Source organism: Terrapene carolina, unplaced genomic scaffold (genome assembly GCF_002925995.2).
Source record: "Terrapene carolina triunguis isolate 2854851 unplaced genomic scaffold, T_m_triunguis-2.0 Scaffold310, whole genome shotgun sequence".
Classification (NCBI taxonomy): domain Eukaryota; kingdom Metazoa; phylum Chordata; order Testudines; family Emydidae; genus Terrapene; species Terrapene triunguis.
In genome coordinates, this window is record NW_020664661.1 from 2348832 (window position 1) to 2376601 (window position 27770).

Consider the following 27770-nt stretch of genomic DNA (forward strand, 5'->3'; position numbering starts at 1 on the left):
TTTATTTCCTTTAGGTGCTTTATTGATTGTTAACAAGTGACAGGACAGGTTCAATATGGAGCAGCCAGGCAACATGCAGTGTCATTAAACATAGGCCATATTTTTGTCTTTTCTCGCCTTGGTGGGTACAAAGATAAGCCATCTCTCTTGCTCACTCACTCTTGCTCTTTTTCAGTGCTTTCACTCTGTCTGCTTCTGACATGGATGAACACCACAGCAAAGATCAGCTTAGAACCTACTGGGAACCTGTCTGCCCTAAGGACAAAGAGGAGGAAGGATCCCTGGGACTGCAGGTGCATTTCTCAGCTCCCCACAATAGACTTGCAAGTGTGAGAGGTTGAGAGCAAAGAAATGAAGGAAAGAAGAGAATGGGATTTATAGCTCTTCTGTTTCACCGTCCATCGGCACTTTGATCTCGATGTTGTACTCCGTGGGTTCTCCTGACGCCTGCCAGGGGATTGGGGTCCTATTGAAGGAGGGTCTAGTGTTGATTTCTTGATTATAGACAATGATGGGTTCTGGCACTAAAGGACCAACATCAAACTCAGGCATCTGGAAGGTCATCAGCTTGCGTGCCTTCTCGTACCCACCATAAGGCATGGCAGTCCTGGGACAGGGTGACAAATGGAGTCAGCAAGCAGCGCATTTGTAAACAATGTGATTTAGAAAAGAAAAAGCTATTGTCATGTCTAATGTTTATCAGTGAAAAGTTGAAGGCTCCAGTAGAGAAGAAAAGTGTCACCAGCTGCAGGAGTCGCTCTCCCACAAAATCTACCAAACATCAAAAACTAATTCTACCATACACATACACCTCTCCAGTGCCTTAAGTATTAAAAAAGGTGCTTGATAGTTCTTTTCCTATACTTTCCCCCATACTGTTCTAGCAGCACACCAGGCCAACCTCTGCCACAGCTGCTAATGGCTCCATAAACTTATAAAAAGGAGGCTTCATGGCATACTCCTGGGGGCATTCTGCACCAAAAATTTAAAAATTCTGCACCAAAAAAATAAAACTTCTGTGCACAGTATTTTAAAATTCTGCAAATTTTGTCAAAATAACACTACATAATCACGCCAGTTTCAATTATTTTGGTAATTTATTTCAAAATACCAGTCAGCAAGTATGTCTGTAACAATACAGACACACGTGAAAATTCCTGCAGGAGTAGAGAGTTAAGGAAACCCCTATGACAACCCAGTTCCTGTTTCTTTGCCCCCTTCTCCACTCCCAGAGCCCCGCCGTGGGGCCCCCCCCTGCCCCGACACCTGCCCCCCCCCCTCCCAGAGCCCAGCCGCGGGTCGTCCCCCCCTTGCCCAGACACCTGCCCCCTCCCCTCCCCTCCCAGAGCCCAGCCGCAGGGCCCCCCCTTGCCCAGACACCTGCCCCCCCAACCCTCCCAGAGCCAAGGGATCCAGAGGGAGAAACAGCCTGATGCTTGGTCCCAGGCTTGCACGGAGTTTCCTGCACGCTGCCTTCTCCTTCCCTCAGGACATGCTGGGAACTGCAGCTGCCAGGAACCCTCTAGCTCCCTCCCCCTCCCCACAGCAATGTCTTCTGTGTGTGAGCTGGACTCCGCCGGGTCTAGCAGTCACTAGATGCGGCTAGCAGCACTGCAGTCTATTTCTGTGGGGGGAAAGAAATTCTGCATGCACAATGTTAATTTCTGTAAAATTCTGCATTGTGCAGTGGTGCAGAATTCCCCCAGGTATAATGGTACAGCAGCTCTAGCAAAGATGTGGAGTCAGGTGAGCCCTGGGTTCTAATCCCCCTTGAGGCTTTGTTTCATTCTGTGACTGAAGATTAGTCAACACCTACTGCCTCTTTCAGCAACATGGATGGGGAAAGGTGTGATTAAAATCTAGAAATGCACTGGAAAGCTGCTGCTGTGCTAGAAATATCAGTAATACACTTTTTGCTCATAAGAAGGAGCAACAAGGGCCTGGTTCTCAACTGCAGTACTGTGGATACTTGGGCCCCAAGTCTTTAAGAGCCATTTTTCCAGGGCTCTACAGGTCATTATGGTAATAAATCCATGGATGCAGACTAGAGACACTGCCGTTGCCAGCTAAACCATGTGTAATGTATTCTGGAGAAGGTGGAATAGAACTAAGGACCTCTGCTTCCAGAACAAAGCCTTCTAAAGAAAAATCCCCATTTGTTGTCTCTAGTACTAAAACTTCTCTCCCCTTTGTAGGCTTCCAGCAATTAGTTCCACAAGAGGCTGCAACATGGCATGTGTGAAAAACCCATTGACATTGTTAAAGGCGCAGTGGCCACATCCAGCATTGTCCTACAGCTCATGTACCCTGCATTACACCTCCAAGTGGCCTCACCTGTTAAAAGATTTGTAATGGGGGAGTTCAACTTTGGGACCATACGATAACAAGTCAATGGTGAATTGACTTTTCTCCTGAGGGCTGATGCCCATAGCTCGCTCCCATGGAGAGATATAGGTCTTAAAGACAGAGACTTTTTTTCCACCTCCTGACTTTTCACCTGGACACAAACAGAGAAGAGAAGAGCATTTTGATCAAGTGAGATCTGCACAGAACAAATGCATTTTCCATGTCGTAGGCATCAAACTTAAAAGCCACTGAATTTTATCAGCTGACCCTGCAAGTCACAAATTAAGAGCTAGGATCTATGGCTGGGGTTCTCAAACTTTTTCACAGGATGGACCATATCTTAAGAGAAATTATCTCATGGACCACTTCCTTTCCCATTCACAATCATGTTCCGTGGACCACAGTTTGAGAGCAACTGTTCTATGGGGCTTCATCAGAGCACATGCTGGGAAGTTAATTTTTTTACAGCAGTCAGGCCCACAGCATGGCTTTGCATCATCCGCAAGAGTGGGCTTCTTCCACTGCAGAAGACATTACATGCAGGGCCGGCTCTGGCTTTTTTGCCGCCCCCGGCAAAAAAGCCTCCGGCCGCCCCCCCCCCCCCCCGGGGGGGGGGGCCGGCCGGCGCGCCGGGGGGGGGGGGGCGGGGGCGGGCGGGGGCGCCGCTCGCCCCCCGGCGGCCGGGGAGGGCGGCCGGAGCCCTGGGAGGAGGCTCTCCCCCCCCCCGGCGGCCAGAGCGCCGGGGGCAGGGCGGCGAGAGGGCGGCGAGCCCCGGCTGGGGCTCGACTCTCCCCCCCGGCAGCCAGAGCGCCGCGCCGCCCCCCTCCAGGTGCCACCCCAAGCACCAGCTTGGGTGCCTGGTGCCTGGAGCCGGCCCTGATTACATGGAAGATGGACTCCAGCCTTTTCCTGAGCCCTGCAGAAGAGCAACAAAATCATAGGTGGCCACAGGAGACACAATCAGCCAAGCAACCCACTGAGTATCAATGGCTTTTCCCCCTAGTTTTGTTGTTATAGAGCTGTTCACGTGGCATGGATTATGCACACCAGTGTACTACTGCAGTGCTGGAGAGGAGGGCGGATTTGTGCTGGTCGGGTAGCTTGTGGAAGCTGGCTGGTTACAAAAGGGTTGTTCCCGAGGGCAGTGCAGTGAACAATGGTTTGTGTGTTGCACTGCTGGAGACACACATTATCTTGGCCACCAGGGCCAGAGAAGGGTGGCTGAGGTTACCCACTCTGGCCCCTTGCATTTTGCCGGACACTCTCCTACGTCATTCAGACTGATGACTAGAGATGGAGGGTGAAATCCTGGCCCCACTGAATCAATAGGAGTTTTGCCATTGACTGGAATGGGGCCAGGATTTCACCCAGAATGTGGAAGTTCCAGCTTGGGGTAGCTGCTGCCCAGCCAGTCCCACACCTTTAAGAAGCTATGTCAGGCCTCTGTCAGGTTAATCTTGGTAAAGAGACATTTATAATAAACAGCCTGTAGCCCAAACATAAACCCCAGTAAGATCACAGGGATGGCTTGCTTCAACCTGCCCCAGGTCCAGGCAGACTCCTCTTTCAGGGCAGGCAGAAAGAGTGCTACATTCCCCAAAGCCCCAGCTGGCTGTTCAGGCTCTTATCCCAGGAAGGTCTATCTGTCTACCAGCCAGCCCTTTCCTATCTGAGGGGGAAGCCTTTATAAAAGCTGAAATGCTGCCTACTACCCGAATTAACCCCTTCCTCCCTTATTTGGGATGTGGGTGTGTAAATTCCATCAGAATTACATGAGGCCCAAACAAACCCTGAGCCAAAGACCACCAAATATGGGGGAGTTTGGTCCTACAGCCAAACTTTTCACCTAGTTCCTCTCTCTATAAAGGGCCAAACCCAAATCCCAGACACTAATGCCCTTGAACTTCAGAATCTTTGCAACTCAGGGTTACTTCCCAACTAACCTCTTCTTGAACATGTCTGATTTGGCCACATCCCTCGGCATGGGTCAGTATTTTTTATAAATTGGTGTTTTTATCGGGGTGCACCAGTGACATGAACAGACCATCCAATTAAACTTTTGTGAGCTACATTGTCATTGGGCTGCCTGCTTCAGACATTATTATTTTTCTAAACTCCTAAGAATGGCTAAACAATAGCCTAGAGACTTCTGTTGGGGTCTCCCTGTGCAAATTCACATCCTGGGGACTACAGAGTTGCACTTTCAAGGGGTTAAATCAGTGGCCTGGGAGTCACAACTTCTAGGTTTTAGTTCCGGTTCAACCATTAACTTAGTGGGTGACCTTAGACAAGTTACTTTCACTCTGTGTGCCTTAGTTTACTCAGCTGAGCACAATGACACCTACCTACCAGCAGTGTTAATTCAGCAGTGCTTTGTAGGACACTTTAAGATTCTTAGAAGACAGACACCTTAGACATACAAATAACTATTTTTATAGCAGTGCCTTCCTCTGATTTGGATCAGATCAGACTGAAGTGCATTGTGTTATTCCTCCCACCATCAGGGTGTCTACTTCAGTTTGCACCAAAAACAGCAGTGCTTATAACGTCAACAGCAAAGTCTGAATAGCACAGCTTTTGTATTCTTTTTTTCCATCTTCTTTGGGCTCGCTTATTTTCTCTCTCATTCAGAGCCAGCCTTTAGGCCTTTCCAAATCCACAGCCCCAAGCCTCCCTGCTTCAGGGCCTCCCAGAGGGGGGCCAAAAGAGGTAGTTTGCCATGGGCCACCTATTTGAGAGGGCCCCCAGTCCAAGTGGTGTTGTGACCTGGTGAACTGGGTCACAGTGCCACTCAGGTTTGGCCTGGCTGCTCTTCTGTCATGACTGAGGGGTGGCCAGGCCCAATTTGAGTGAGTGGTGCTGTGACCCCATATGCCAGGTCACAACACCGGGAGCAGGAAGCCGGGTGCAGGACAAAGGAGCTGCCGCTGCAGGGCGAGTGCAGGGCGGGCTTACTGTCCAATACCCCTCCCATCCTCTCCCCCAGGGCTTCCCTGCAGTGGTAGTTTTTTGAAAGGGTGGGGGGCTTCCATTTCACATTTTGCCCCAGGCCACCAAAAACCTCTTTGTGGTCCTGTTGCCTTGCTTTGAGGGAATTATAAACATAAAGAGGAATTTCATAGAATCATAGAATATCAGGGTTGGAAGGGACCTCAGGAGGTCATCTAGTCCAACCCCCTGCTCAAAGCAGGACCTAAACCTCAACTAAATCATCCCAGCCAGGGCTTTGTCAAGCCTGACCTTAAAAACCTCTAAGGAAGGAGATTCCACCACCTCCCTAGATAACCCATTCCAGTGCTTCACCACCCTCCTAGTGAAAAAGTTTTCCCTAATATCCAACCTAAAACTCTTCCACTGCAACTTGAGACCATTACTCCTTGTTCTATCATCTGGTATCACTGAGAATAGTCTAGATCCATCCTCTTTGGAACCCCCTTTCAGGTAGTTGAAAGCAGCTATCAAATCCCCTCTCATTCTTCTCTTCTGCAGACTAAATAACCCCAGTTCCCTCAGCCTCTCCTCATAAGTCATGTGCTCCAGCCCCCTAATCATTTTTGTTGCCCTCCGCTGGACTCTTTCCAATTTTTCCACATCCTTCTTGTAGTGTGGGGCCCAAAACTGGACACAGTACTCCAGATGAGGCCTCACCAATGCCAAATAGAGGGAAATGATCATGTCCCTCGATCTGCTGGCAATGCTCCTACTTATACAGCCCAAATGTTAGCCTTCTTGGCAACAAGGGCACACTGTCGACTCATATCCAGCTTCTCGCCCACTATAACCCCTAGGTCCTTTTCTGCAGAACTGCTGCCTAGCCACTCGATCCCTAGTCTGTAGCAGTGCATGGGATTCTTCCTTCCTAAGTGCAGGACTCTGCATTTGTCCTTGTTGAACCTCATCAGATTTCTTTTGGCCCAATCCTGTAATTTGTCTAGGTCCCTCTGTATCCTATCCCTACCCTCCAGCATATCTACCACTCCTCCCAGTTTAGTGTCATCTGCAAACTTGCTGAGGGTGCAATCTACGCCATCCTCCAGATCATTAATGAAGATATTGAACAAAACCGGCCCCAGAACCGACCCTTGGGGCACTCCGCTTGATATCGGCTGCCAACTAGACATGAAGCCATTGATCACTACCCGTTGAGCCCGACAATCTAGCCAGCTTTCTATCCACCTTATAGTCCATTCATCTAGCCCATACTTCTTTCACTTGCCGGCAAGAATACTGTGGGAGACCGTATCAAAAGCTTTGCTAAAGTCAAGGAATAACACATCCACTGCTTTCCCCTCATCCACAGAGCTTTCCCCTCATCCAATTTCAGCTTTCATTTAACAACCTACCCCCATAAGTAAGTTATTTTCTAGCCCTTTTCCTTGTGAAGACCCTGGGGTCAGTAAAGCAGTTTAGAAGGCAACAGAACAGTAGGGGTGAAAGAAAGAAATAACGGGGCTCCACTCTGCAGCAGGAGCCAGAGGGTTGGCCTACATCCCCTCTCAGCCCCTGCCAGTAATGTGACAATGACAGACAAGAATCACACATGTTCGCAGCAATGAAGGGGGGCCCACCTGGAACTGCTAAGGCTGGTTCTGATCTAATTCCAAATGTGGATTCTTCCTCATAAATTAAGGCTGATATTTTCAAAGCCATCTAAGAGATTAATGGGAATTGATGAAGAAAGGATGCTGAGTTGATTTAATACAAGGGATTTAGTTCCAGAGGTTTCTGACCAAAGTAAATGGAGGATCAAATTAACCAAGGACTGAAGCAGGTGGAAGGCATTATACACACATCATTAAGAGTCAATAAAAATATTGAATGGATTTTGATTGCCTCAGCAGAATAGTAATTAGTGATGAGTGACCCTCAAAAGATTTGATGGTTCAGTTCTGGTGCTTATCTGAAAATTCTCTGCATTTAGCTGAACTTCTTTCATCCCAAAACAAAGCAAACATATAGGCACGTAGAAAGTGACATACCAGATCCAACCAATGGTCCAACGAGACCAGCACCTATCTCTAGCAGTAGCCAATGATGGATGTTTCTGAAGAAGGTGTAAAACCCCATAATGGACAATATGTAATATAAGCATGTGCTGTACCAACCTTAGGAGATCAAGGTTTCTTACCAGGTTTTTCACAACTTCCTTGATTTAGATAGGACAGATACATTCTAATAGAATTTTGATATTTCTGTGTCTTCCCAACACCAGGCAGAGGTGAGCAAAACCATGAAACAAAAGTCAATCCAACTTTTCCAAACTTTGAGAAGGAATTGGGTTTGGAAGGGTTCAGCTCACATCTTTTCTTTTAGCCACATCCATTCCTAACAATGATAATTGGCCAAATTCTGACATTTACACCATCCTCACTCTTAGTGTGTGAGAGATACTTGCCTTTTCCAGCAGCGTCACTTCCTCCACCATCCACTCCTCCCCCACTGCCGGCTGAGCCCCCGGCATGATCCGCTTCAGTGCCCCCAGCACCGCCTTTGCTCCCAGGCTTAGGAGGAGGGGCAGGGGGATAGTGCAGCTTACTAGATCCATACTGCCCTGCAGTTACTCCACCCACCATCCGCCCACCACTGTGCAAGTAACCATGAGCTTCTCCTCCGTAATGTCCTCCAACAGCAGGGATGAACTTCTGAAAGTGATCCTGGAGTGAGAGAACAAAGGGCAGAAGTTAGTGTTACTGGGCATATTCCATTCATATTTCCTTGGTGTGGAGCTCAAAGGGTGCTTGATGGGTCTCCTCCTAGTTCCTACTGGACATCTGTCCAAATTACAAAAACACTTGCAACATGTAGCATGGAACTTTCCCTGTATCCAGTATAGGGGCAGGCATGGAAGAGCAGGGGATGCTGAAGGTCATTTTTTGAGGTGCACTGGCAGGGCTACTTTAGAGTCCAGGGTGTGGAAGTGCAGGGGATGCTGGAGGGGAGGGATGAAGCACATTAGCAGATCTGTGCTGGTACTCTGAACTAGAACTGCAGGGTCAGGAGTGAGGTGTACCAGTAGAGCTGGGACTGTGGCAGGACTGGAATAACAGGAGGAGTGTGACGGGGTCTGCTTACCCCACACTAGCCCAGACAGGGTTAAGCCCATATTATTGACAGCAGAAGTCCCGCCTCCCCAGCAGGACTGAGTATGCTCCAGATGCTCTAGCGGTATAAAGGGAGGAAGCCCAGCTCATTCTGGGCTGGAGGCCGCAGGGAAAGGACCTGTCTGGGAAGCTCCTGCGGAGGGCCAGCCACAGCCCCTGACTGCGCCAGGAATCAGAGCCTCCCTGGGCCCGCTTGAACAGCGACTGGAGGAGCCACAGGAGGTGATTGGCCCAGCTGACCACGGAGAACCTGAACTCTCATGGGAGACCCCAACACAGACACTGGTAGGAAGTGACCCAGGGAGGGTGATGGAGTGGTAGCTCCCACCCGGGAAACCTCAGCGTGTTTTGGTAGGACCCCACCGCTGAGTCAGTGGCAAGTTGCTACGCCATTGTTAGGGCCCTGGGTCGGGGCCCGGTGGAGTCGGGAGAGCCCAGACCCCCCCACTGGGGCCACCACACCCCTTGGTGGGTGCCCTACCCCTATAGACGCCGGCTGCTAGGCCATGCTGCCCTGGACCTGAGGGTGGTGCTATAGACACCGGCCGCTAAGCAACGCTGCCCTGCCCCTAGGGGCATAAACTATCACAAGGAGATACAGGTCAGAAATGAGGTGCACTGGCTAAGCTGAGGTGGACAGGGCTGGAATAGTAGGGAGTGCTTCATGGCAGGAATGTGCTAGCATGGCAAGGTAAGGTAAATGAGAACTGAGTCAATAGCCCACTAAGTATGCTGGGATACCAGGACTTGTGACAACATGAAACTTCTCCTCTGGCCACCAGTGCATTTGTTCTTTACAGGCAGCTCTATATGGCTCTTCTTTAACGGGGTGACTGGCCTAGTGAAGAGGGGGAAGCAATAGGCGCGATATATCTTCATTTTAGTAAGGCTTTTGACAGTTCCACATGACTGTCAGTGCAGACTAGATGAAATGACTCTAGGGTGGGTGCAATACTGATTGAAAGACTATACTCAAAGAGTAGTTAGCAATGGTTCATTGTTAAACTGGGAGGGCGTAACTAGTGGCGCCCCGCAGGGGTCAGTCCTGGCTCTGGTACTATTCAATATTTTTATTGATGACTTGGATAATGTAGTGGAGAATCTGCTTATAAAACTTGCAGATGACACCAAGCTGGGAGGGTTACAGCACTTTGGAGGATGGGATTAGAATTCAAAACAATCTTGAAAAATTAGAGAATTGGTTGAAATAAATAAGATGAAAATCAATAAAGACAAGTGCAAAGTATTTCACTTAGGAAAGAAAAATCAAATACACAGCTACAAAATGAAAACTGGCTAGGTGGTGATACTGCTGAAAAGGATCTCAGGATTATAGTGGATCACAAATTGAATATCAGTCAATAATGTGAAGCAGTTGCAAAAAAAGGCTAATATCATTCTGGGGTGTATTAGCAGGAGTGTTGCATGTAAGACACAGGAGGTAATTGTCCCGCTCTACTCAGCACTGGTGAGGCCTCAGGCAGAGTGCTGTGTCCAGTTCTGAGTGCCACACTTTAGGAAAGATGTGGACAAACTGGAGATAGTCCAGAGGAGAGCAACAAAAATGATCAAAGGTTTAGGAAACCTGACGTCTGAGAAAAGGCTTAAAAAAATGGGCAGGCTTAGTCTTGAGAAAATAAGACTGAAGGGGGAACTGATAAGTCTTCAAATATGATAAGAGAGGTTATAAAGGGGACAGTGATCAAATTGTTCACCATGTGCACTGAATGTAGGACAAGAAGCAATGTACTTAATCTGCAGCAAGGGAGATTTAGGTTAGACATTAGGAAAAGCTTTCTAACAATAAGGATAGTTAAATACTGGAATAGGTCTAGGTTTACTTGGTCCTGCTTCAGTGCAGAGGGCTGGATTTGATGACTTCTCGAAGTCTGTGATGGGGTGGCCACCCCACACAAGGCCAGAAAGGGTAAATGAGGCCAATTAACCTTAGGCTGCACCTGGAGGAAACCTAGGAAGTGCTAGGGCCTAACTGCTGATGAAGTCTGGCTGGGGGCAGGAGCTGGACAGACTCTATAAAGAAAGGAAGTTGGAGGCTGGGGGAGGAAACCTGCAGTGGCATTCCCCGATACAAGGAGGAAGAGCAGGAAGCTGCAAAGAGAGACTAGAAAGCAGTCCAGGGAAGGAGCAGTAAGGGCTGGGAGAGTAAAAGCCCCGAGCTGTTAGGTTGAAGGTCCCTGGACTGGAACCCCGTGTAGAGGGCGGACCCAGGTTCCCCTCCCAGCCACTGGGAGTGGTAGAGACCAGGCACTGGGGAGCGGAGCGCCTGGGACAGTTTGCCTCAAAGGACTTGCGATACCCTGGAAGGGGGGGAGAACATTAATGTGACTTAGTCAGAGGGCTAAGCTATGAAGAGGAAAGTGCTGCCGCTTCTGGTGCATGAGAGGCCATGGAGTGAGTGAGTGAGTGAGTGGAATGATGGACTGAGTAACCACAGGAAGGGGCATCTGACAAAGTGGCAGAGCTGATTCCCCAGATGAGCCACAAGGAGGCGCAAGGTCACCTTCCAGTCCTACATTTCTATGATTCTATGAAGGTTGTGAAAACGTGGAGGCATGGCAGCTTGTGAGAACACCTAAGGCTTCCATGAGACCGACTGCATGTGCAAGAGGAAAGTAAGGGAATGAAAGTTTTTATTATAAGCCTAGTGGATATTAGCAAACCAGCTCTAGCCAACCAGCATGGTGAGGAAGAAACTTGCATTCATCTAAAAGACAAAGCTGGCTTTGCTGTTCAAGTCCTCTGCCCTCCCTAGCAAGGGCTAGCAAACATAGTCTCATATAACCTAAAAATAGGTTCTGTTCCACCTAATATTGGCTTGATTTTGCAAAGCGCTGAGCACATTTAATGCCCTTTGACTTATTTTCCGGAAGAGGGCACATGGCCTATTGTGGGATGGGACCCCCAGTAAGGGAAGGGTGTGGTGCCAGACATGGCAGTACCCCATCTTCCCTCAATGTGATTTCAGCAACTACCTCTGTGGAATAAAAATTTAAGTGACATATATGGCAGTACTATGTACATGACATGTTTTACATATTGAATGTATGTGGGATCATATCTTGACACATATGAGCTAAAAGAAAGTGGCTCCTTTGGAATATTACAGTCTGCATACAGACTGTAAACATGTAATACTATCCATGTACATGTATCACATATGTTCTTTGCACTTGGATTTGGGGGTAGGTTATAGGCACATGAAGCAATAATGGAGAAAGTCAGATGAAGATGAACCAAAGATGCATTCATCATGCTATACTGCCTGCATAAATTCCCCTGGTGCAGCCAATTGGCAATGTGAATCCCATGATTCTTTAAAGGGTTAAGGATTCTTCATGTCTCTTATACCTAGTGCAGTTTAGCAAAGAGAAGCTTTCCAGGCTGTAACAGGCTTTCAAGGCCAGCTGTTCGTTCAGCTAAAAATAGATGAGAAGAAGTGAAAACCCCACAAGGCTCAGTGTGGCATTATCAACCCTCCACTCCATGCCTCAGTGACATTGTCCAGAGCTTTACAGCAGGTCATCCAAGCTGCAGTCCAGGCATCCAGCCATCAGCAAGCTAAACCAATGGAGCTGGTGCCACTGGCAGCCTTTGGGAACATCTCTCCTATCCCCGCCTGAATGGGCTTTCCATTTTAGGAACAGGGCAGATTAGGTTCCCCTGAATGTCAGAAAACACTTGGGATGGAGAGAACTGTGATCATGGAGGTTTCATCTCTTCTACCTGGGGCTGTACACAGGCTGTCTGTTTGGGTATACATGGGGAACTGCACAGCTGTATAAAGGCAGACTGAAATAAAGGGGTGTTTTGGGATGTGGGAGGGAGGTCATCTCAAAGCGCTAACACATGGCACTGCATCTATCACTTAAAAAGTTCTCTCTCCTTTACACCAAAACTGCTGGTGGGCCAGCTACTCCAGAGGGAGCCCTGCTCATGGGAAAGGTCATATAGAAAAGAGAATTGTTCTTGCAGAACCTTTCTAGTTCCTGCATCCAGAGTGGGCCTGGTGTCCTGGTAGGTCTTGTGTCATTCATCCTTCTTTGTACAACAAGTGAAGAAAGCTAGCCTCAACCTAATGTTTTCTATAACAGACAGCAGTCCCTTAAGGAGAGTCCCAAGCAGGAGACTGTACCTGGTCAAAGTTGGGAGGGGGAAGCTGTGTCTCTGTTGCTTGTTACATGCCAGAGGTAAAGGTGTTTAAAGGGAAATGTGGCTACCAGTGGGCTGTCTCAGGGGCTGGGTGGCTAACCTTTCACCTGTAGGTTACCAGCTTGAACGTAAGCCAAAAGCTGCTACCACCTGGAGGCCATTTGGGGTGCATCTACACTGCAGCTTGAGCATGCCTCCTAGCCCAGGTAGACAGAGCTGGCTAGCTCTGCTTGAGCAAGTGTAGTAACATAGCAATGTGGACACTGCAGCATTGGCTACCTGCCTGACTCCAAGCCAGCTCAGGCCCCTGAGTCTGCACTCGAGTGGCTAGCTCGTGCCGCGTTGTCTGCACTGCTACATTTAGCATGTTAGCTAACGTGTAGCTAACACATGTCTGTCTGCCTGGGCTGGGAGGCTGCAGTGTAGCTATATGCTAGGGGACCAGCATGAAAGGAGTTTAGTGACCCCAATTCATGTCCACATCACAAAAAGCACTGCCAGGATCAGTATTAATTGGCCCCCTTGTTGGCAGTTATGGCAGAGAGGCAAAGGAGTGAATGGGTAACACAGACTGCCCTAGGAGGTGTAGGGAAGTTTGCTCTGCGTCTGCCTGCTCGGCACTGTACTATGGGATGGAGGCCTTCAGTCTCCAGGGCTGTCCATCCAGCAGCCCTGAATTCATTACAAAATATTCTAACCAGAAAGCAACTGCTGCTTGTGCTTAGACCCTAGAGAGGCACAGGCCTCAAGATTCGTAAACAACCGAAACTTGTATGTCTGTGAAACCTTTTTCCGACCAAGAGTCTAATCCTGCAAGCTGCTGAGCACCTGCCCAGGATCCATTCCTAATCCTCCAGCACTGCTATATGTGCCTCAGGAGAAACGGTTGGTGAAAAATGATCCACCCATCTGAGCATCTCAAGGCCCTGATGTCACAGAGGGAGTGCCTGGCAAGGAACACTGTGAGCTCTGTGATGGTGCCTTGCTGTGCCCTAAAAGGAATGATTGGGAGCACCAAATGTGTTTCTATTTCCACCTCCCTGATGAAGAGGTTCCCAAATACCTGATGTCTGTGTTGTTAATAACACTTCTGAAGTTACTGGAGCAGCCAGTTATATGTTCCTTTATTCTGGGCCAGGGGGATTTAAAGTTCAAACAGACAGGCATGGAACAGCAAGAGGGAGTAAGTGAGTAGGCACACATTTTTTCTGAGAGAGAGTGTGCAGGGAAGTGTCCGCAAATCCTCCATTGGAGCTGCACCCCTTACACCAGGGCTGAGTTTTGCCATGTGCTTGTATGAGGAGAAAGGGGAGTGATAGTCCCAGGTAGTCAGGTATCTCATGCTAATTTATTAAAATAACTGCACTCTCCCGTGGGAGGCAAGCATGGTCCTGTGGGTAGGTAATATGGACTCCAGCCTTGTCCTGAGCCCTGCAGGAGAGCAACAAAATCATAGGTGGCCACAGGAGACACAATCAGCCAAGCAACCCACTGAGTATCAATGGCTTTTCCCCCTAGTTTTGTTGTTATAGAGCTGTTCACATGGCATGGATTATGCACACCAGTGTACTACTGCAGTGCTGGAGAGGAGGGTGGATTTGTGCTGGTCGGGTAGCTTGTGGAAGCTGGCTGGTTACAAAAGGGTTGTTCCCTAGGGCAGTGCTGTGAACAATGGTTTGTGTGTTGCACTGCTGGAGACACACATTATCTTGGCCACCAGGGCCAAAGAAGGGTGGCTGAGGTTACCCACTGTGGCCCCTTGTGTTTTGCCGGACACTCTCCTACGTCATTCCGACAGATAATTCCCAGCTCACAGAGACATGCCCATGCTAGCTATAACTGAGTTAATGCACTGACAGAGTGTAGTCCCAGCTGCGTGAGGGGCTAGTGTGGCAAGTACACCCTGTCTGAGAAAGGCAGGTATTCAGGCGGGTAGCTCCTCCCACCACTTGTGCCACCGTGGCTACATGCTATTTTTAGTGCACTAGCTTGATCAGAGCTCCTTGAGCTGGAAATTACACCTTGCAGTTCAAATATAGCTATGCCCCTGGCCTCAACTCTTTTCAGCCTGCTGGCACTGGCTCTCCAGCTCAGCAGGCTTAGCCCCTCCACTGCTCTCCTGCTTTCAGCTTTCCCCAGAGAACTCCTCCAAGGCCCTTCTCCATTCTCACAGCTCTCTTCCTCTCATTTATTAGCCCCAGATGCCACCCTGGCCTATTAATCAGCTCAACCTGGGCTACACCAGTCCTGACACAGGGAAGCTGGACCCACTTCATATAAAGAGCCATCCTGTAGCAGACCCCAAAGCTGCTGAGGGGAGATTCTGGTTTCCTCCCCACCATCCCCCACCGCACATGTCACCTCTCCTGGAGCAAGAGGGTTATCAGTCTCCACAGTCATTCATAGACTCGTTTAGGGTGGAAGAAATGCCTAGCAGATCTTCTAATCCAACCCTGCTCGATCAGGGCAGTACTGACTTTCCTTGACCAGTTTCATCCCAGGACATGCACCTGCACTGAGGTGAGTATCTCTGACAGATGGGTATCAAGTCTCAGATTTTAGTATCTCCACTGATGGTCATTCCCCAACCTCTGCTCAAAGGCTTTGATGCTCAGTGCAGAGCAGGCCTTCAAGATATAAAGATATTGCTGCTGTTTAACATGTACCCTTATCTCTATTTATCTCCAGCCTCCTTTCTCTAGATACATTGACAGACCAAGGGAGCCACTGAGTTGTGCCTTTGATTGTATTGATGTAGCCCCTTGATTGTATTGCTGGAACCCTTGTCCCATCCCCTCCTTCCTGCCACTCCTCCCTCATGTCATATCTCGCAGTTTCAATGGTTAGCCCGGTGGGGCCATGCCTTCCTCTGTCTTGTGTGCAGTACCTAGCACAGCCTGGGGGCTGTAGTATTTCTCTTCCTGCCACTGACTGCTGTTTGCTGTCTTCTGGAGGCACAACAGAAACCAGACTGATGATCCAGTGCCTCAGTCCCTGCTCCCCGCATTGTGCTTCACAACTGCGCCCTCCCTCTGATCTGAAAAGACCACCCTGGCCTCAGCTCTCAGAGATTTCTTGTCACTGCCCATTCAGTCCTAAAGACTGCTTTTAAATACATGCTGCCAGATAGGGGGAGTTGCATTAGCTCTACCTTCCTGGCTTGGCTGAGAACTTACCAAACTCATTTTATTCGCTACCACATACAACCATTTACCCAGTTTTGGGCTTCTCCACTTCCATAATTGTTTTATTCTAGGATCTAGGGGACACTAACATGAATTGTAAGAGGAGAGTGCCCCAAGGGTCGGTCCTGGGGGTGGTTTTGTTTAATATCTTTATTAATGATCTGGAGGATGGAGTGGACTGCACTCTCAGCAAGTTTGCCGATGACACTAAACTAGGAGGCGTGGTAGATACACTAGAGGGTAGGGATCTGATACAGAGGGACCTAGACAAATTAGAGGATTGGGCCAAAAGAAACCTGATGAGGTTCAACAAGGACAAGTGCAGAGTCCTGCACTTAGGACGGAAGAATCCCATGCACAGCTACAGACTAGGGACCGAATGGCTAGGTAGCAGTTCTGCAGAAAAGGACCTAGGGGTCACAGTGGACGAGAAGCTGGATATGAGTCAACAGTGTGCTCTTCTTGCCAAGAAGGCTAACGGCATTTTGGGCTGTATAAGTAGGGGCATTGCCAACAGATCGAGGGACGTGATCGTTCCCCTTTATTCGACATTGGTGAGGCCTCATCTGGAGTACTGTGTCCAGTTTTGGGCCCCACACTACAAGAAGGATGTGGAAAAATTGGAAAGAGTCCAGCGGAGGGCAACAAAAATGATTAGGGGTCTGGAGCGCATGACTTATGAGGAGAGGCTGAGGGTACTGGGATTGTTTAGTCTCCAGAAGAGAAGAATGAGGGGGGATTTGATAGCAGCCTTCAACTACCTGAAGGGGGGTTCCAAAGAGGCTGGAACTCGGCTGTTCTCAATGGTGGCAGATGACAGAACAAGGAGCAATGGTCTCAAGTTGCAGTGGGGGAGGTCTAGGTTGGATATTAGGAAACACTATTTCACTAGGAGGGTGGTGAAGCACTGGAATGCGTTACCTAGGGAGGTGGTGGAGTCTCCTTCCTTGGAGGTTTTTAAGGCCCGGCTTGACAAAGCCCTGGCTGGGATGATTTAGTTGGGAATTGGTCCTGCTTTGAGAGGGGGTTGGACTAGATGACCTCCTGAGGTCCCTTCCAACCCTGATATTCTATTCTATGAGAGCAGTTTAAAGTAGCAGTAGAAATGCTTTACTCCTCTGCTAAACAAAACCGCAAGCTCCCTCCCTTATTTCTCCCTGTTAGAGGTTCTCTTTCGGTGTCCTTTCATGCAATGGAGATGAAGGAAGGAAGGGATGGCAGGGAACAGGGAATCTTAGAGTCAGAAAAAGATTTTGAATTTGGTGCAAGTGGCAGGTGCTGTAACGACAGCCCTGGAAATAAGAATCAGTCCACAGCACAGAGATGGCACTAGCAGCTGCCCTTATATTGCTCCCCTGCTCCAGAGAAACCAGCTCTGGGAGGAAGATAGTTCAGTCTCTGAGGCCCAGTCGGCCTCCGGTCTCTTTGCTCAGGCTGCCAGCAGAGGTACTAATTAGGGCCAGCTGTGGTGATAGTTTTTGTGATGAGGACATTTATTCACTCCAAACTTGTCTCCTTCTTTTCAAGACGAAATTTCAGCCTGTCTCCATGCCAGCTCCTTGTTAACGATCCATCCAAGCTCAACATGGCTAAAACAGAGCTCCTAATCTCCCCCTCCCCAAAGCTCTCTCCACAACCTCCTTTCTCCAACACTGTAGACACCACCACCATCCTGCCAGACACTCAGGCCCATAACCTGGGCATCAGCTTCTGTTGGGGCCCCTCTCTAGGTCCTCACCTCCAGGCCAGCTCTAAATCTTGCTGATTCTTTATGCATCACATCTCCAAGATGTGATCTTTCCTGTCCATCCACACAGCTGAAACTTTCAGCCAGGGTCTCATCATCTCATCTCAACTACAGCACCATCCTTCTCTCTGGCCCTGACAAATACAATCTTGCCCCACTCGTATCTGTTCAGGATTCTGCTGCTAAGATCACTTTCCTAGCCTGTCACTCTGACCATATCAATCCTCTCCTTGCATTCTTGTGCTGTCTCCTCCTTCTCCATTGCAGCAAATATAAGTTGCTTTACTTCACTTTTTCCAGGTCCTTCATGACAAATCCTCACCCTATCTATCATCTCTCATTTGCCATAGAGCTGTTGACACTCACCTCCGATCAGTCCATGATGCCAACCTCCATTGCCCACTTGCCAGATTTTCAAACACCTTTGTGCGTTCTCCCTTGTTGCCCCACACACTTGGGAGGTGCTCCCTGTAAACATCGCAAACCTACCTCATTGTCCTCCTCCAAATCCCTGCTCAAAATTCTCCTTTGCTGTGAGTCCTACAAAAAACTTGACAAGGGATAAGGTGCTGGTGTGCTGAGACCACTGCCTATCATTCTGGACAATACTGTCTCATTGTTTCCTTGTGCTCCCTCTCTGTCTTATACTTAGCTTGTAAACTCCTTGGGGCAGGGATCATCTTTTTCTCCTGTGTTTCATAGAATCATAGAACTGGAAGGGACCTCGAGAGAGCATCTAGTCCAGTCCCCTGCACTCAAGGCAGGACTAGGTATTTGTACAGCACCTAGCACTGTGGGATTCTGGTCTATGACTGGGGCTCCTAGATGCTACCACAATACAATAAATACATACTAATAAAGGCAATGGACTGAGTGCAACGGACTCATTTCACATAGTTCACCGAGTAGCCATCAGATGGTAAGTTATGTTCCTGATCTTGTCAATCTAGTCCTGATCGGGGCTAGTAGGGCAGACTGAACCCTGCAGGCCAAAGACAATGGACAATTGTAATTTGTTCCTGTTTTGAAAAAGGCAGATCTGAAAAGGAGGCACGTAAGATTTTAAAATAGGAAACAGCAACTCCTGTTTGGAGATGCTTCATCAACCTGCTACCCTCATAGTTCACCATGGCAAGGCCATGCAGGAAATTCCAGGCTTGCTAAGGACTTTTTTAAACCCCAAATACCCTTCCCCAAGGCAGAGCATCTTCCAGTGTCACTCTGAAATATTTCACCCTCTTCAGGAAGACATTGCATGATAGTGAATGAGTATCCTGGCCAGGTTCCTTTCTCGCCATGGGAAAATATGGGTGTCTGTCCAGAAGGTGGTTGGGATCCATTGCCAGAGCACTGTGGAGTGAAGCTTACTATTTACTGAATAAAAAACAATGTAAATTCCTCCCAACTCTGGGATAGAATCATTTCCCCCCGTCTCTGGCAACGCCAAGTTCAGAGACCCACATTTCCAAAAATACCTTCTACTTTTCGGTGCCTCAGTTTCTTGGTGCCCAACTTGAGCTGCTTGAAGTGCCACAATTCGTTCACTTTGCATTTCTCAAATTGGACACCTCAACTTATGAAAATCTGGCCTTGGCCTCATATGCCCCCAAAGTCAGCTTTCCCATAAACCCTTCACAACCTTCTGAACTCACATAAAAGATGTCGTTTCTGGATCCTCACTACAGCCTCAGAAACTGACACATGAACTTGGGCCTCAGGTATTTTGGGGATCTCTGAGCTTTTCCCATGTCTGCAATCCCTGTTGCAACCTTAAGTGAGCCGTAGGTGCCTCAGCTCCCCAGGTGGAGAAGGCGTTTGGAAGCAGCAGTAACCTGTTTAAGGCTATCGGTTTAACTGTGTCCTTTTCACCCTCTTCCTCAACATCTTTCCTGGGCTGCTGACTATTTATAACAATGCTGCATACTTCTCCAGCACCTTCCATCCAAGAACTTCAAAGCACTGATACTAATGGCAGAACGCTCTGAGAGGGAGGTCAGGATAGCCACGTAACATAACTGTACAGATGAACAATCAGAGATGGAGACTTGTCCAAGGGGACACAGGACCGGAAATACAATCCACATATCCTGAATATCAGCCCTGGACCCTCACTAAGACCGCCCCTCAGTACTGCCCCTTCTTATTTTGATGGCATTTTCTTCCTCCAACCCAGCCTATCTTATGGCTTCTTCCCAAATTGTACTTGTTAAAGGTGAACTGCAAAGGGGAAAAAAATCCCTTATTTGCTGCTTTAATCACGAGGAAGACCTCAGAGCTTTTCTTTTGTGGAACATTTTTTCAGCTTAATTCTTTTATTAGAAATAGGAAGTCTTGAATTCCCCTGGACAGGAGGATAAGTGGGATGATGGCATGCCAAGAGATGGAAGCTTAAATAGCAGACAGAAGAGGAGAGGAGATGTTGAGTCACAGTGTTTAAAATTATGAGATCCCTTCTGTTTGTTTAACTGCTGGCAACCGCCTGGGAGAAAAGCTCTATCTGAAAAGTTCAATATCAATGTTACTTTGTATGAGGGCTGAGAAAGCTCCCACTCCAATCCTCTAATTGGTTTTCCAATAAAAACAGGGAAGACCAGCCCTGATTCTAATGTTAAACAACAAGCAGAATTAATTTTTCTGAGGTGGGGGAGGAAGGAAAAAATGCATAAGCCTGACTTTATCCACTATAAAGGCCAGTACAGGACACTAACAAAAATAAAACATTCTTTCCTTTACAGTTCTTCTAATGGGTTCCCAGCAAACAAACCAAAGTAAGTGCAATATCAGCAGCTAGAGGCCTCTGTCTCAATTTTACTTCATGGATCATCTCTCAAAACTGAACTGAGTCTTACACCAAGACGGGAAAATGCCACGTCCTACAGTAAAAATGGAAGAGAGCCCAGGTGAGCTGACCTCAGATCTGAATGAATAATTTGCCCCCAGTGCGAGAAGGGAAATTTTGTTATTATAATAACAGGTAAATAGTCGTGCACTTTTCTAGCTTTGGTACATCAACACAACATATGATCCTTGGTGTTCTCCTAGTGTTCAGCTTTCCTGACATTGCTCCATCAATGGATCTCAAAAGTGCCCTGAAGAAACCCAATGCTGGTGCGAAAAGGAAGTTCAATCTGTATATTCATTCACAGTCTTGGGCCTCTCCCCCACCCAAGGAATATCCCCCTAGCCTGTGGCGAGAGTGGAGCCGTGCAACTTTCCCTCACATTCCCGTGTGTGTAAGAACCGGGTTGTGGTTGCATGCTCTGACCTACCACGGAACTGTCAGTGAAGATGTCGGGGTGATTCTCATAAATGAATTTCTCTACTCTCAGCTGGCGTAGTTTGAACATCTTGGATCCTTTGTTGGTGAGGAGTGAGAGCTCTTCTAGCATCACATCCCTGGGGATGCTGATCTTCTTCCCCAAGTTCAGCTTGGACCCTTCTTGTGGCATGACTGGAAAAGATACCAGAAGATGCATCTTAGAAAGCTCTCTGTCCCAGGATGCCTGCTCCTTATTTCCAAACACCAGGCCCTCCACAGCAGCAAGGCCTCATCTGCATTAGAAAGGTTCCACTGATGGAATTATCCTATACACCCTGGATACCCATGAATGGAATTTACCCTAATTCCTATCCAAAGTGCATCTGCATGTGTGGGAGTTACATCAGGGCAGCGTTAGCATGGACACACACATCCCACTTCTGAGGTACATGAATCAGTGCAAGAAGTCCTCCCACTGCTGTCCCACACTGCCCCGGTGGCCTGTCTAGTCACCTTTCTACACTCCACTGCTCTACGGTCAGCTCAGCTGGAAATCACTCACCTAGCAGCACTGACAAGCAAAGACAACATCTGGGACCATTGGATTAAGCCCTACCAGACAAACATGCAAATGGCTGAGGTTTAATTTGGCTGTGTGCATGGAAAACACCCCCCTGAAGTTAATTACAAAGATTTGTTGTAATGCAGTGACCCTCTGTCCTATTTAGCAGTTGGTCAAGACATTGTGATCATCCTGACTGACAGTCCCTCAGGCCACAAATCTGGTGAGGCCACCAGAAACCTCAAAGCCACTGAAGAAATGTTTCCTTCCATTCCCTGAAATTCTGTGGTGGAATCTTAAAGGGAATCTATAAAGTGGCGAGGGGTGTCTGTGCCCTTTTCTGCTTCTTTTTGATCTTGTTGTTGTTGCTGCTTGTTTTTTACTCTAGAAACACCAGCAAGAGCAAGATTTTCCTCCCCTGTTTTTGCTAGAAGACTCCTGGGGGGGGGGACCAGAGTGCAGAGGAGTAGGGATTTTCTCAGTCTTCAGTTGAAATGGCATAGATCCCAAATCTTTCACAGAGAGAGCTTCTCTCTCAAGTGTGTGTTAGAGCTTTGAGTTAAATATATGTCTGCCCAAAACAACCTCTGGAACATGGGGAGTGGGTGGCAGGGCCGTAATGGTGGCATATAGCCACCTTTCTCTTATTGTTAGGTCCTACACTACACGCAGCTCAGCTGGAAACAAGGATCTATCCCTCTGATTACAAACCCCTTCCCCTCTCATTTACTGCCAGTCTCTTATGATACCACAAGCACCACTGAGCCTCCAATGAATATGCCAGCAAAACCAGGGAATTCAAATGGCCTGATATTTCCAGTGCAATAAATGTGCAGGAATAATGTTAGGGTCTACTAAGTGGCCATGTGACCCCTGTTGCTACACACTAAAAGTTCCCTAGCGAGCACTGACCTGTTTGAAACAACAGCCCTTCTTGTTAGCAGAGACTGTTTCCCTCTCCTCCCCAGCCCAGCTGGTCACATGGGCAAAATCTCTGGAGGAACTCTCTCTTTAGCTAGCCAGTTCCACACAGCATTATTCCCAGTGGGAAGAGACTTTCTATAGAATATTGGAGTTATATTTGCCTGTTGATGTGAAGACAGGGTTTTAGTAATTCCTGTTGGCTTGGGGGCAAACCTAAAAACCTACATAAAGGTGCCCCTATCCCCATTCTCCTGAGCAGAGCAGATTCCTGAGTTCCCTCTTGGCGATTTGGGAAGGGAATAACATTAGCTTTTTACTTCTTTGCAGCACCTCTGAAAATCTCCTCATCCCTACATTTAAAGTCAGAGGGAAAGGGGTATCACAGCTGTGTACAAACCACCCCCTCCAATACAAACATCAGCTGCTGAAGGAAATGTGTCCCTAGCACTGCAGTGGAAGGACACATAGGGCTGAATTCTCCTGTCAGTTGCAATCCCACTGGGAGAACTTGGCCCATTGACAATCAAGGGGTTGCTGTTTAAGAAGGAAAATAAATTAGGGATGGAGGTAATGACAGACCCATGCTGGTGCGTAGCTAGTTAAAGGCACCGGAGCACTGACATATATTCAGGGCCAAATTCTGCTCTCAGTTATACTAGTGTAAATCTGGAGTAACCCCCCTGTAATCAATGGATTTACATCTGTGTAACCAAGAACAAAGTTTGGCCCACTGTGTTTATACCACTCCTGTGTGGGGAATGTTAGCAAACTAAATCCCTGTGAGCGAACACTAGCCAACCACATATGCTGGTATGCGATGTTATCTGAAAGACCCGGCCGATTGGCAGTATGTGTACTGCACCTCATCTTCGGATGTTACCATCAGAGAATGGATAGGTACATTATAGACTCTCCTCCTGATTTCTCTAAACATATTTAATGCTTCCGGGACCTTTCCCTTCCCCTTGCCTGCCAACCTGGCTCCTCCTCCAAATAACTAATTCAGACCTGCATGGCACCAAATAGAGACCGCCAGTAAGTGTGCTGGAAACCATGGGACACAACAAACAATGGGAATAGTGTGGAATTGATAATCACTGAGTGGGATGACTCCATCTGCCCACAGGTGTAACAGCACTAGCCAGCCCAGCACATTCACACACCACAGTGCCTTGGAGATGGGCTCCCCTATGGAGCTGTGTGAATAACTGACTGTCTGGTTCTCTGGCAAATCCAAAAAATCAAATTTTGGGACAATACAAAACTGAATTTTTTCCAAATTTTTGTCAAATCGAAAAAAAAAATCATTTTGGGTTGAACAAAACCTTGTTTGAACCAAAATGAAACATTTCATTTTGATATCAAGCATTTTTGAAACATTTTACATTATTTTTAAAATTGAAGGAAATTTCTAAAGAAAAAGCCATTTTTAATCAAAATCCAAAACATTTTTCAAAAATGTTGAAATGAAGTGTTTTAACATTTTTTTTAAGTCTAACAATTCGGTGACACCAACACAAATTCACAAGGTTTCAGTCAAAATGTTTCACCCAGCTCCACTCACATAGCCTGATCTGCGTAGCAGTATGTAGACCAGGGGTGGGCAAACTACGGCCCGCAGGCCGTGTCTGGCCCATCAGATATTTTAATCTGGCCCTCAAGCTCCCACCGGGGAGTGGGGTTGGGGGCTTGCCCCGCTCTGGCACTCCAGCCGGGGAGTGGGGTTGGGGGTTTGCTGGAAGCAGCGGCATGTCCCCCCTCCGGCTCCTATGCGTAGGGGCAGCCAGCTGGGAACCGCAGACAATGGGAGCTGCAGGGGCGGCGCCCGCAGATGGGGTGATGCTTGCAGATGGGGCAGTGCCTGCAGATGGGGAGGCACACAGAGCCGCCTGGCCGCACCTCCATGTAGGAGCCAGAGTGGGGACATATACTGCTGCTTCTGGGAGCTGCTTGAGGTAAGCGCCTCCTGGAGCCTGCACCCCCAGATCCCCTCCTGCCCCCCGATCCCCTGCCCCAGTCCCATCCCAGAGCCTGCACCCCCAGCCAGAACCTTCACCCCCTCACACGCAGCCCCCAACCTCCTGCCCAGCCTGGAGCCCCCTCCCACACCCTGAACTCCTCATTTCTGGTCCCACACCAGAGCCCTCACTCCCTCCCGCACCCCAGCCCCAATTTCAGAGCATTCATGGGTCGCCATACAATTTCCATACCCAGATGTGGCCCTTGGGCCAAAAAGTTTGCCCGCCCCGATATAGAGTGAGCCATGTACCACCAGGGATTTCTGGGAGTTGTGTGCATACTTCTTACCTTCACGAGTTAGTTTCCCAATGAGTTTAGTGGATTTTTTCGTCTTGATAGGAGCCGGAGTTCCTGCAAGGGGCATTACCACAAAGGATTCTCTGCTTCAACTTAGAGAGACAAGGAGTTTGGAGAGTGAAACACTTGAAAACTGTAGTGAGAGAATGGAAACTAGTTTCCTGCCTCTTCTTTATGATACGGTACATAACCCTTCATTTCTCACCTCAATTCCCCCCCATCCTTAGGGTTGCCACCTTTCTAACTGGTAACTAGACCCCCAAAGCTCCACCCCTGCCCCGCCTCTTCCCTCTACCCTACCTCTTCCCCCAAGGCCCTGCCCCTTCTCCACCTCTACCCCCAAGGCCACGCCCCTGCTCTGCCTCTACCCCCAAAGCCACGCCTCTGCTCCAGCTCTTTCCCCAAGGTCTCAACCCTGCTCCACGTCTTCCCTGGAAGCTCTGCCCCACCTCTTCCCCCAGGCCCTGGTCCCTTCTCTGCCTCTACCCGCCAAGACCCCACCCCTGCTCTGTCTCTTCCCCCCAAGGCCCTGCCCCCGTCACTTTCTCCTCTCCCCCCACCATTGCTCACTGGATCGTCTCAAGGAGCCTGCCTGCAGGTAGGAGGCGACCCAGGCTGAGCAGGGGCTGATGTGGGTTAATGACCCAGCACCTCCCCCTGCCCTTGAGTAACTGGACTTTTGGCTCGGGTGCTATTTAGGGTTGCCAGGTCTCCTTTTCGACTGGACTTTCCAGTTGAAAACCGGGCACCTGGCAACCCTAAGTGGCACCTGGACACAGAAGCCAAAAATCGGACAGTCCAGGTAAAACCCGGACAGATGGCAACCCTACCCATCCCTCATCTACAGAGTAGCTGCCAGCAAACTTAATCCTCCAGGACAAAGTTCTCTCATCAGGAAGTGCTGATGTCAGCTTTGTGGTGGCTTAATGTCATGACACATGTCAACACCCTGCAAGGTTGACATCACCATGTTACAACATAACATTGCCACACCACACCACCATCATGCAACATCACAGTTTCACAGTGCTAATGGACACCAGGCTGCAACTCTCTCATTCTACTATGAGTCTGTGCCAGAACGTCCTGTTGTATGTAAGGTCACTCCATCACAACTTAACACCACTATGCAAATATCATTAGGTTGTGATAGATCATCATCTGACTGTAATGATGTTGTCTGCCCAGGAGATACTTTGAGGCATTTGCATGTCCTACAAGCTTGGATTGTGTGACATGGGCTAATCCTATCAACATTGGAACAGCCCCTCAAAAACTGAGCAGGTGGCAAGACAAGCAAAAAGAGCCTTATAACTGTAGATGATTTACTCCTGAAGGGCTGAACGATAGCTCCATCAATGGCTATTAGTCAAGATGGTCAGGGATGCAACCCATGCTCCAGGTGTCCCTAAATCTCCAATTACCAGAACCATCTGGCAGTGGCCACTGTGAGAATGAGGATACTGGGTTAGATGGACCATTGGTACAACCCCGTTGGGCCCTTCTTATGATGGAAGCAAGTAGCCATCAGGTTAGAGGAAAACCTCCAAATCCTTTGAAGTCAAGTGCATTTGTGTCCTATTTATTTAGCTTTTCACACATCCCTTTGTTGGGGGCTTTAATTCCACACCTTGTCTCTCACCTTTGTCACTGGGTAGGTTGAGAGGTCTGCATTGCAAGGCTGAGAGAGGAAAGCAACAGCGTTCTGCAAATCCATTCCAGACATTCTCTCACAATCCAGTATCGAAGTTAAGGAGCACAGTTTTAACAGGGCCACAATACAGCCTCCAATTTCGCCCTCACAGTTATGCAAACAACACCATTTCGGGGCCAAATCCTCAGCTAGTGTAAATTGGAGTAGCTCCATTGACTTCAACTTCAAATTTCAGGACCAATCAGCTAGCTAGACATCTAAATCCCATCATTGGTCCCTACCATTTTGCACCTTTAATTATGGGTACAGAACTGGAGGCACTAAATTGAGCTGCTTTTAAAAAAATGGCCCTATCAAGCCGTGCAAGGTCTCAGTTGCAAACGAGACATTTTGTTCTCCAGATATTTTTCAGTATGTCTCCACTTTTATTTCAGCCAGACCAGATCAGGTCCAGTCAGTTCAGCAGGCATCCTGCTGGGCCAGATTTTCTTCTTGATTTCCACAGTTTATTTTCTGTTAGGCTTGGTATGATCTCTATGAAGTTCACATCGTAAAAGTGCCAGACGTAGTATATCCCAAATCAAGTGTCAGCAGGTGCACCAATAAAGCACGCTGCATGCCTTCTCCTCTGAGCAGCTGGCCATCTGTTTGGCTATATAAAAGAGGGAGGGTACTGCTTGACAGGATGGGACAATGCTGCCAGGACTCATCTTGGGGGCTGGGATTCTCTAGGGGGTACAATTGATAGGTCAGAAGTGTGGGAAAAATGGAGGGAAAACTTCTCCCTGACTGAATTGTGAACTCCCTGCAGCACGTGGGGAGGGATGTCCCCATTAGGGGGCTGTGCCCTATGACGCACTGATCCCAGGGAGGGAGGGGGGGGAGCCTGCACTGGTCTGTAATCCATCATTGATCCCAGGCAGAGTGAGGGCCAGGGGAACCTGCAGCATTCTGGGGAGATGGGACAGCCTGCAGCTTTGCATGATTCCAGGCAGGATAGAGAGCCTGCAGCGTTCAGTGATCCTAGGACTACGTCAAGAACCAGGCAGCATTCAGTGACCCCAGACAAAGAGAGAGGCTGGCAGGATTTTGGTTCCCCTTCCCTCAGCCATGCCAGGCACAGGACCAAGGCTGCAAGAGGACATTACCCTCAGGATTGCTCTATCTTCAGCACAATTCCTTCCCACCAAACCTGCTGTTCACTTCTGCAAACATTTCAAAGTTAGTTTTCTGGTTCTCGCTGCAGTTTGAGGCTGGTCCCTAATCTCTAGCTCCATTGCAAGCACTGCCCATCCTCTGGGTCTATTCTGCAGCAAGGGGGACTCACCTCTGCTCACTGTTCCAGGTTCAGACAAACATACAACCCTTCTGCCCCGGCCCCGCAGCAGTGAGATGGTGGTGGGCTGCTTTCTCCGTGTCCCTCTGCTCTCAGTCCCTGCTGATCTAGGGCACCCGTTCTCAGCCAGGACCTGCACAGCACAAAGTGCTGATGCAGAGTGCTGTGAA

The 27770-nt window shown here is 48.5% G+C and overlaps 1 protein-coding gene across 2 annotated transcripts; it reads right to left on the reverse strand.

Annotated features, from left to right (window-relative positions):
* On the reverse strand, nucleotides 1-27770 carry MYOZ1 (myozenin 1). 2 transcript variants are annotated; one of them, XM_024218777.2, is made up of 6 exons: nucleotides 27592-27770; nucleotides 24602-24702; nucleotides 20819-21000; nucleotides 7742-8000; nucleotides 2335-2497; nucleotides 1-607 (listed from the first exon to the last, which is right to left on the reverse strand). In XM_024218777.2, exons 2-6 carry the CDS (start codon nucleotides 24675-24677, stop codon nucleotides 376-378), a joined length of 912 nt encoding a protein of 303 aa, XP_024074545.1. In that variant the 5' UTR covers nucleotides 24678-24702; nucleotides 27592-27770; the 3' UTR covers nucleotides 1-375. The 2 variants fall into 2 exon arrangements, with proteins under 2 accessions (XP_024074545.1, XP_024074544.1); XM_024218776.2 differs by having other exon boundaries at nucleotides 24602-24743.